The sequence below is a fragment of the Bradysia coprophila genome, chromosome IV, assembly GCF_014529535.1.
Source record: "Bradysia coprophila strain Holo2 chromosome IV, BU_Bcop_v1, whole genome shotgun sequence".
NCBI lineage: Eukaryota > Metazoa > Arthropoda > Insecta > Diptera > Sciaridae > Bradysia > Bradysia coprophila.
In genome coordinates this window covers 8,571,980-8,583,244 of record NC_050738.1, presented here as the reverse complement: position 1 = coordinate 8,583,244, position 11,265 = coordinate 8,571,980, and the positions used below count along the sequence as shown (strand labels likewise).

The 11,265-nt window shown below is 33.8% G+C and overlaps 1 protein-coding gene across 1 annotated transcript; it reads right to left on the bottom strand.

Moving 5' to 3' along the window:
* Window positions 1–493: 493 nt before the first annotated feature.
* LOC119066906 (PH domain-containing protein DDB_G0275795-like) lies at window positions 494–2,537 on the bottom strand. Its single transcript, XM_037169598.1, has one exon. It carries the CDS (start codon window positions 1,969–1,971, stop codon window positions 1,057–1,059), a length of 915 nt encoding a protein of 304 aa, XP_037025493.1. The 5' UTR covers window positions 1,972–2,537; the 3' UTR covers window positions 494–1,056.
* Window positions 2,538–11,265: the final 8,728 nt, after the last annotated feature.

Sequence of the window (11,265 nt, the reverse complement as noted above, 5' to 3'; positions counted from 1 at the left end):
TGACATTTTTGTATCAATTGTACGTTGTATCAATAAGACAGTGAACCTTGTTAAGACATATGACAGTGGTGTTATTTGTGTGGGCGCAGAGGACGATATCATACCCTGGTGTGTAGTGGTGGACTGCAGCAGATAACGACAGAAATTGATTAAAATGTTTCGGCAATTCGTTTAACAAAATTTTATTTAAAAAAATTTATTTTATATTTACAAATTTAGCTCTTAAAACAGAACCATTGGTTTGTGAATTGTTGATTGTAAGAAAAAGGATGCGGAAGCCTTTCCCTTTTCCCATCATAAAAATGTTAATTGTGTTTTTGTTTTCTGTGTGTAGTATGCGTACATAAATTATAAATAGAAAAAATAATTATATTAAATTCTTGTTTAAAATCTATTAGAAACCATTGATTAAATTACTAGATATTAAATGCTTTCAATCCATTCATCACTTATAAACACAGTTGCTTTTTCGTCTTCTCATCTGTTGATTCTCTTTTCTTCAGTGGTGTCTCTCAATCTATCGTTTATTTTGAATTAATAAAAAAAAAATAATTTTCCTTTCTCAAAATTCCAATTGAAATCTCTTTTTACGAGCACAAGTAATTGTCTCGAGTCGAACCAACAAACATATTCTCGCCATACAAAAACCTAGTCCATTAGATAAATATATGTACGTACGGATTGGATATATATTGTATTTTATATATGTTCATGCTTTCAGTTTACACTAGAAAGTGAAATCACAACTTTTTTTCTATACTTTTTCTCCTCAATTTCTTCTCAATCATTTGATTTTCCACATTCATTTGCAATTAAAACATTTTAAAATTCATCATTAACATACAAAACAATTACAAAATCATTTTTCATTGTTTTTTTTTTCTTCTTCTTCTTCTTTTACTTGTATAATTAACGAAAAAGTAAAATTTTTTAATTGGTTTACGTTTACGTTGCACACACATGCACCACCACAAATTATCGTTTTTCCTAGTTTAATTGAAATATAAGCACTGTGCGCACGATGCAATTCTAATTTTATTTTAGTTTTAAACGTTTTTAAACGGTCATGGCAAGAAAGGTCCGCTGCGACATGGTCTCGGAATCTTTAGCTTGGGCTGAACATAAATCGGGCGTGGACACGGATCGGGCCAGTGTACCGAAACTGAATATGGACACCAGTGATGTTATTCGATCAATTTCCATTGGCGTTTCACAGGAATCGCAATCGGCTGAGTATGACGAATTTAAATGGGAAATCTCTTCGACTTCGGGCGCAATACATTCGGCGATCAGCGATGATTCACTCTCATTGTTTAGGGCTAATAAATCGTCGTCTAGCAGATCGCTTTTCGATCGCTTTGGTAATATTGATAGGACAGCTTCTTCCGTTTCCAATTCACTAATTTGTCGTCGTCGCTTTTGACCTAGTTCGCTAATTCTTTGTAGTTTGTGTTTATCTAAGTCGAAATAGGTGAGTCCTTCGGGCGGACTGTTCTCCTTATCATTTTCGATTTTACGTTCATTTTTCACAATCACTGACGATCCCGTATAAATATCATTATGGTCTAATTCTGTTTCATTGGTTTCAACAAGTTTCGGTGCTTCATGATGTTGTTGCTCTTGTGGTTGATGGTGATAGTGTTGCTGCTCATGTGGGGCCATTGAACTTTTTTGACTTTCTCCTACAATTGTATTTGAACCATGACAATGTTGTTGCTGTTGTTGTTGATGATGATGATGTTGTTGAATATGATGGTGATGTTGCTGTTGCTGCGTTACAAACTGTCTGCATTGTTGTGGATAGTGACCATGTACCATATGATATGCTTCTTCCATAAATATGTATCGAGCTTTTTGTAATACCGTTGCAACCAACAGGTTCTTATGTAACGAAACACCTCCACGACCGACACGAGATTGTGCAATTTTCGCTAATGATATTCCAATTAAGCGTTGTGCTTCGCTTGCCATTGTCTATGATTGTTATTTTCTTCCTTAGCAATGAAAACAAAAATATGACAAAAAAATTCTGACTCAATTCCAAAAGTCTCTTTCTATTTTATTCACTTATCAGCGCGTCGTCACGTACACATAAAATCACCCTAATATTAGCAAATTCAGATGAGTCACAGCTATTTTTGTAAGTCTGTAATGAAGCGTTTATGTATTTGTCACGCTAATGTCCACATCACATATACACATATTCATGTTGTTAAAACACGTTTCGAAAGAAAAAAAAACCCAATAACTCAGCGCCAAACGTAGCACTGGTGGTGTACAATAATCAAAGTCTTTTTAAACGTATATATTCTTCACTTGTGATACCATGAATATATCGACACTATGCTAACGCATACACATAAATAAATCGTTCATATACTTATAGTCAAGTCAAATGCATGCTAATTCAAAACGCCTCACTGTTGATATTTGAAAAAGTTAATCTCAATACAAAAATTTGCTGGTTAGTCTCGGCAGCGCAATAATAATATACTTCGTTCCTCCCGTAACGTTCAAACTGGATTGTACGATTTCACATGAATGCGCTGATATATATAAACTTAGAACGTGTGACGTCACGGCCTACATCTTTCAACCAATGGTAGGACGTCCTTCGCAAAGAAAAAATCAACAAACGGTATAAACGACATCAACAGTCAGCGCGCCATTGTGAACGTTATGAATGATAGCGATACGGTCGAGAATGGCTTGAATGGGTAAATGTTTCTTTTGTTGTTGCATATATATGAATGTACAAGTAATACACGGCACCAGTGTCATGAATGAGAGAAGAGAGGGGAACGAAGCACAGTGTTATTCCATGGTGTTAAAAATTGTGTGATGGAAAATTTTTCCATTCTGCGTTCATATTGTTTCAGAGAGTATGGAATAGTTTTTGGTCTTTTGCTTGTGACAGTGACGGCAGAAATAAGTTATGAGCTCTGATTGAGGCCCTGATTAGTTTGATCTTGCATGTAAGAAACTGTATGGTGGTCGACTTCACAGATACTTAAATAAAAAGGTGTAAAATACTCGAGAGACAGACATAAATACGGACCAGTAATAAATTTATTATGGATTAGCAGTACGCGACCAAATATTTTTTGGAATTAAAACTGAATTCGCCAGGGAATTACTTTCATGTAACCCCAAATCATTAGGATCCTAGAGGGATTACATTTTGATCTTTCGAAACCTTAGTCCAAAATTCAAAGGATTTCAGTCTGTTACAGACTGTAAGCATATGACCAGTATTATTTTCGGCTCTATTACTTACATCGATCAAATTATTTTTAATCGATTGATTTCAAATCTTGTACTTCAATTTTTTAACATGTATTTTACTATATAAAAACAGGTTAAGATGTGAGGTGGTGAAAGTGTTTCTTTAATCTGGGACGTATAGCACTCCAGTCGACAATCTTCCATCGTTGTAACAAAGAAAGTAATTCCTCGTGGGATTAAAAATGGGATTAAAATGTAATTATGGAGAAATACAAACTACAAAACGGCAAGATCACCTCATTATTGAACATTTTTGAACATTTACTACCGCCAGACTTTCAAATCTAAAGATATTTGTGAACAAATTATGATTTACTTAACAAGGACAACCGCCTTGTAAATCATCAACTAAACATAAAATTCCTTCTTTATTCCGAATGGCCTGAAAATGTGCAAAGCTCACTTTTAACACGTTGCCGGTTATTGCGACTCGTCAGTCGTCAACTTTAGGCACACCGGACTATTTGACTATTTATTTTTAGAATTTTTTTTTGGAGGTATTCCTCGACTCCATTAGCACTTGCCGGCGTGCCTAAAGTGCCTGCTCGTGCTCGTGCATTAGTATCATCGTAGATATCTTAGTGTACCAATTCATTTTTCTTCAACTCCTAGTAGACATGAATTACTATTTGGAAGTGATCACTTGGACCTTACCATTTTATTCAATTTTTTTTCTGTGCAGATATGGTTGGCCTTTCATGTATTTTCCACACACAAAATTGAATAATTACCTTAATATCTATAAGAGGCCGAAATAGTTGAAATGATCGAGCTTCTACAATGCCATATCTGCCAAATATTCCTAAGAATGGGGCATCCCATTCAAATTTCTCATATTAAATTGCAATTTTTATCTTTAAATTTCCCCCAAAAAAATTGTAAATCCATGGTATATAGCAGACGGAAGTTTTGAATAAAAAAAAAGCGACGGCATCATTCCGTCGTGCGCAAGCTTGAGATGAATTTTACTTTGAAAACTCAGAGCTCTCATTTTATACGTACCAAGTTTATATGTATCATACATGTTCAACCTTTGTGTTTCGATTTTATACTCAATTTTACTGTAGTATGTGAATGTTGCTGATGTGATGGATGATATTATTTACGTTTTTTTTTATATTTTCAGTAAATAAATAAATAATTTTACGTCATACGGTACTTCTCTCTCATAGAAAAATTGTTTCAATGCTGTGTGCCAGCACGATCGAATCGAATGTTATGTAGATAGAGTCGTGTGCTTTAACTTTATACCCAAAGTACACTATAAACGAAGAGTTTTCAATATTTTTTCATGTTGAAAACAGTGAGCCTATTATTGTTACGTTTTCTTTATACTTTTTTTTTCTCTCGCTTAATGCAATGACCTGATAGCACATACGTCTTTTCGATGAGGCATACAAACTATGTGTGTAGGTCGAAAATGTGTTTCTTTTTCTCAGTTAATTCGAGCACGAATTAATTCAAATTGCCAAAGTCATATTTTGTTTCTGTTAATGCCAGATGAAGAGATATATTGCAACTCACATTTATTTGCCCTAAAAACTTGTATTGATACATGTGAGGGAGTTTATTACGTAAACGGTGTCATCGAGTCATTTTCCTTAGTACAACCTTTTATGAACGGCTTTGTCATATAACGTCTCATCAGAATCTGATACGGCTATATCATCTGCTATCGACAGCAAAGGAAAAACGAAATAGTAAACACTGGTTAATGACGTTTTCTATAGCAAAAAAGCATTGTACAACAAATGAAGTAGAAGATTTTTGTGAAAATCTTTTTTTTTTTGTGCATTGAAATGAGCTGTGAAAATGAGCACTAAATCGGAAAGGATTTATAACTCAGAGGAGAATAGTTCATTACGTCATTGTTTGGAGATTTTTTTTGCCGATAGGGAGGTTTGTAGCCACAGCCGAAAGGCTATAACCAATCGCGGCAAAATAACAATCTCCAAACAATTATGTAAGGTATTTTACTTGCGAAGCCCTTCGAAAATGAAAATTATGGCAAGTGTCAACAGAGTGCCTGTTACGAAAATTTCATTTTCGCAGCTAAAAAATATTTATTTTGCCCCGTTCCCTTTATCAATTTTTGTTGATTTTTTCGCACTGGTTTTAAAATGTATTTTTCGTTGACAACAACGAATTTTCGCAAAATATACACCTCGGCGGAAAATAGGAAAATCCAGTAGAATAAATTACTTTGTTCTTATTAGAATTCCCCATTTTTTCAATCACTTAAAAATACTAAGATCAAATGAAGTAAAAGATTCGAAAATCATACTGGCGCTTATCTCTAATAAAGACAAACGTTACAACACGTTATCGTTGTTGCAGTATTTTGTTATATCTACAAGAAAATGAACAACACATAGACTCTTAATATTGTTTACATATAAATTCGCAGGTGTAGCAACAAACAGAAACGTTTTTCTTTCGAAAAAAAAAGCGTAAAAGAAACATTCACGAAAAACTCTATAGTCAACCTGTAAACTTAAATATAACGTTGAATTAACGTTGGATGCTTTCTGGTAAGTGCGCACCATCGTCTTATTTAACATTTTAGCGCAACTCTTTCTAAAAGTTCACATCAATTTCTATTGGTATGACCATTTCAAAAAAAAAAAAAAATTGCGCAGCCTCGATCTATCATTCAATCGAAAAGACATAATATTCACATGCACAAGCGCACGTATTATACTTCAAAATGATGGCAGAGTATATATATGAGTGTATAATGCTTCATGTGTATTTATCAAGTCCGATATATTACACAAAAGCGCTTAATATATTCCATTTTAATATCACTCTGTGCCGTATATATAATAAAAAAATTACTCGATTTCATGACAACAACAACAAAATTTTTGTTTCTTACTTCGAACTTCAGAAACACAAACATTTCGCTTGAAAGAAACTCATACAGAAAAGCGTTTCGTTGCTAGCTACATTACGTGGTTGTACACATTTTATTTTTATATAATTATCGTCGATTATCCACTATCCACTGTACTATATCGCTATATATATGTTGAATCGTATATTATATGCTCGATTCATCGTTACTTTATTTTATTTTTCATAAAAACGTTTTGTTTGTATTCGAGAAAAAAAAAATTGTTTTAATACAAGAATATATATCGCGTATCGAACAAACTTGCTTACTTTTATAATCACTAGTCGTTTTTTTCTTTTGAGAGCATACACTATCTCTCTGTGTGCAGTATATATATACACACATGGAGTATATTTTATATGAAATTTATATTTTTTAATGAAATATGTGATGATGAAGGACATTGGCGCGTTGAGCTGAGTCAATAAACATTTTTTTTTATATAATGTTCGAAGTTAAGTTTTCATTGTACATACATCAGAATTGTGTATGGTATGTGTGGCAACAATGAATATATCTCTGCAAAATATATTACTCAGTTACAGTTGAACGTTATTCATATTTTTTAATACGAAAGGAATATTTGTCACTTGCATGCATGTAGATTTATGGCTGATAATGCACAAAAAAATATTCTTCATATTTACACACTAATGTTATTAAAAACATGTACGAAGGATGATTAATGGAATTTATGAGTTTTTAAACACGATGTTGAGTTATTTTCAAGTCAGGTGGAAGAATTTCAACACTGTGTGGAAAAGGAAAAATTGCAATAATCGAAGAAGAAGCAGAGGAAAAAAATGGCAGATAAGACGCAGATTATCGTTCGTATAAATAGTAGATTGCTGGATATTTTATGTTACAAAGAGGAGTGAGTATATACTGCACAAAAACAAAATTTAGTGGAAGTCTTTTTGGGTTCAAATTCATCCACTGCCACACCGGGATACGAGAAGTTGAAAAAGTGGTCAAAAATGTGTCTATTTCGGAATCAAACATCAACTGTTCATGGATGTGGATGAATTAAACGAAATTAAGTGAAACCCAGTAAGACCTATTTGCAATCAAAAGTACATGCAATCAACTTTCCAATGACACTCCACACGACCTTGTCGCTTTCGTGTACCTGTTGAAATTTCCTTAGGCATGTTTTCGGTTTTTCATCGCCTATCGCCACACGAGGAGTTTTTTCGAAAGTGGTTCTGGTCTCAAAGGAGCAAAAGCTGGCTATTTTCCAAAAGAATCATTCATTTTAATATTTGTGTCGTGATGTAATCCTTAAATCTATCACTTATTTTGTTTAAAGTATCGTCTAGTGTTTAAAGTACAAATCAAAATCTTTTACTTCATGTGTCTTACAATTCGTTTTGGTGAATAGAACCGATAGTTATTTATACAGCCGAGACGTGAAGTTTGTCACTCGAGGCCGTAGGTCTACGACCTCAAGTGAAAATACACATCGTGTGCCTAAAAAAGAAGGTATCATCGAGTTGTATACAACGTTTTTCGCAATAAAGGCAACGGAAAGTCTTTCTTTTCGTCACTTGTTGCGAAAACACTATAAATATAACTCATCGTTGGAAAGGTAAGGCCTTAGACTAACGGATCATACCAATTTTCTGCCCAAACTCTACGAAAAAAATATTTTTTTGCTGGTTAAAGGGGTACAAGCGATAACATTTTTTATTGAAAAATGATCAGAGCCTACACCTCTGCTATACAGCAATAACATTTTGGGTACATTCACTTTCAACTACAAAAATTTTCAAACTCACCGTGTTCCATTATTCGCTCGATATAACTGTAGAGAGTTGAAATAACTCAATAAGACAATTGTTTAAGGATTCGTTGATTTGACTTAGTTAGGTTAAGAATAGACACAACATTAGTTCAAATAATATGCGACATGACATGACAGTCAGTCAAAGAACGTAGTGAAGTTAGAATTATTTACCACTTTACCATTTATAAAGTTGATTAAACAAATTTTGAATTGAGCGGCTCATAGTGTTTCAAAAATCCTAAAAAGACGGCGTGAGAAGAATATCAGAGAAACGTCAACCGATTTTCGTGATCCGTTTTGCGTTGTGTAAGGGAGTATAAGACAAAGAAGTTCGATACACGGCACTTACCGAAAGTCAAAAAATATTTCGAAAATACGAAAAACGTTCCCATTTGCCAGACAGATTTTTACGCAGGTCTTGTTTAATGTCAATCGAAAGGTAATTGCAGTAGCTTTCAAACGACTTACTACGCTTCGACTTCCCTGTGTTTTATTTCCTTTCAAGTCAGAGGTTGAACATCCGAAAATTATTCTTCAAATCCAGTTTCAGTGACAGATATGGTCAAACTTGAGGTCATTCGACAGCTACTAAAATTAGCCGCGGCTGCTGTTTATTGATAATTCGTGACTTGTAATATTACAAAGATTTTCTGTCTCAGCTTACATGGTCAGAAAGCCTTAATTTTTAACTGATGGTATGTAACTGCTACACAAACTATTTTATCTAAATAAACGGCGCAGCGTTAAGTTCAATAGAGCAGTGGCATGAAAAGTCTTTTATTGCCTGCCCCATGCGAAAATTGACTATTACACGGCTGTTTACCCCCTGCGAAAGTGATCCATTACACTAGGGATATTTGGGGTTTATTTCAAATTGACAGTTCTTTTAAGTAAAATTTATACTAATATACAATACTAATGTAACATGAGTGCTGTTTTCGGGATGAATTTTTTAGGAGACGTGCAGCGTGTGAGCCGATTTCGTCAGTACACTAGATTTGTTTGTAAACGTTTTATCGCAAGAACATATTTATTTTGTTTTGTTGGTTTTTGTTTATTGAGATACTGAATTTATGTAGAATTTCTGCAGAAAAGCCGTGTAATAGTCAATTTTCGCATGAGCAGGCAATAAACCAGAATACGTTGGATGCTGCGACGTAATTCATTAAGTCGGACATAATTTTGTGAAACTCGCATACTCACTCGTGTGTTTTTGAGCAACGTGCTTCGTAACAGTTAATTTCGACAAGTGTAGTTGTATACCTCGCCTTCGGCTTGGATACACAAACTCTACACTTGTCGAAATTAACTGTTACGAAGCTTGTTGCTCAAAAACACCCTCGTGAGTTCGCTCGTATCACAAAATTGTGTCCTTGTGTAATGAATTACTTTCGCAGCATCCAACGTAATCTACTATTATTAACTTAATTCGCAAAAAAGAGAGTAGTAAAATCCATTCACAGCTCTCGAAAAGGTCAGAGAACGATTAGAGATTCCTGATTCCCCGATTTTGTTAACAATAAGTAAAAGAAAGGAATTATTTGAACTTCAATAAGATTTTATCTTCTATATTCATTTTTCGCAGGGGGGCAAAAGAAAAATTCACTTAAAATAGGCTACATTACATAATTGTACGGATCGTTGTTTTGACTCGTGTGGTTTACACTCTTCAAAACAACGATTTTCCGCACAAATATGTAATCTACTATTTTCGAAAATAAATTCTAAGGACAATCTTAAACACCCAATGCCGTAGGCATTTTAAAACACAATACTACATTCATGTTGTTTTAAACATAGAAATGTTACTCAGCGGAGAAAAAAAAGGATTATGAATACTTCGAAGAAAAATTTGTAAACACTTCTTTCATTCTAAGGTCAAAGCTCTGTATAATCTTTGCCCTCGAATATTTTCTGATCTGTGAGTCATATATTAAAGAAGACGAGAGATCATCGAAATTGTAAAAATTTCCGCTAAAATCTCGATCCAAAAATTCCCATCGAATGCGATAAGTAAATAGCTAAAATGGAATTACCGCCTCGCGCCTATACACAGAAAAAAATGAAGAAATTCCTCATCGAATAATGTGTCTGACTGGATGAGTGTTACAGTTAAAAATAACCCAATTATACGCAAATGTCCACAAAGGAACATACAAATAAAGTCAAAACGAAATTTATAGCCACAAATTTTCGTTGAACAAGTATTCTATTCGAATAGCAGAATGCGCGCTTCTCGTTTGCTAAAGAACACCATCGATTTGGATAGATATATCATCCAATCGAATGAATTTTTTTCTCTTCGTTTCGTAAATCATGTACAACTTAAATAATCTAATTAATGCGTCATTCGATATAAATATTATTTATATTTACAAGCATACCGGAGTCGCACAAAGTAAACTTGTTTTCTGATTACAAACCATTGGCGCATTCGTACAACGCAAACAAGTCGAGGTATATAAACACAATCTTATAAAATGATTGTAAGACACCCGAAGTATGTAAACGAAGGCATCACGAATGAACGACATCGGTTCTCTTATTAAAAGCAGCAAAGAAAATTAAACCCACACCGTTCCATCTTATCGGTAATTCTATTGTGAACCATGTTACAGACGTTCAGCAAATTCTTTAAATTTGTTGCATGAAATGGAGAAACCTCGTTTTGCGTTCAGCAAACTCTTTAAATTTGTTGCATGAAATTGAATTTTAATTTCGGCTGGACACCACCTATCGAAAAATTATTAGATTATTAATTAGATAATCTAAATAAATTAATTTAATTCAAGTTAAATTAAGAAAGCCTTATTGAAATTGCGAATATTGGCGAAGGAAACCATCGCATCGAGATGGTATGGTATGGTATGGTATAGCATAATTAATTTAATTTAAACGCTACACCATACGGTGCTGATATGTAAAATCAACTTGATAAAAACAAAATTCTCTCAAAATGGTACATCGGCATACACCATTTCGATTTTAGAGAGTGTTATTGCCGTTACCACGTTACATTTTGTCGATTGGTATATAGAATTCGCCATATATGAATATAACTGATATTACCCCGTTCAATTCCGATATCTGTATGTATTTGAACATTTTTAACTTCTTTTTGTTGTAATTTCAATAAAGTAAAGTTGTTGTACTGTTTGTATAAGACAGTTGAATCGTTGAATGTAACAGAAAAAAGTAGGAATTTTAAGAAAGCGGCGTAAATTCATGTCTGATCGGGCTATATGTTCAAGCGGATTTAATGTAACTCACAAGTAGCGAATTATGTTGTGGTAAAATT

What these genes read in the sequence shown, in the direction of transcription:
- LOC119066906 (XM_037169598.1), bottom strand. Translation starts at nt 1,971, where the DNA reads ATGGCAAGCGAAGCACAACGCTTAATTGGAATATCATTAGCGAAAATT.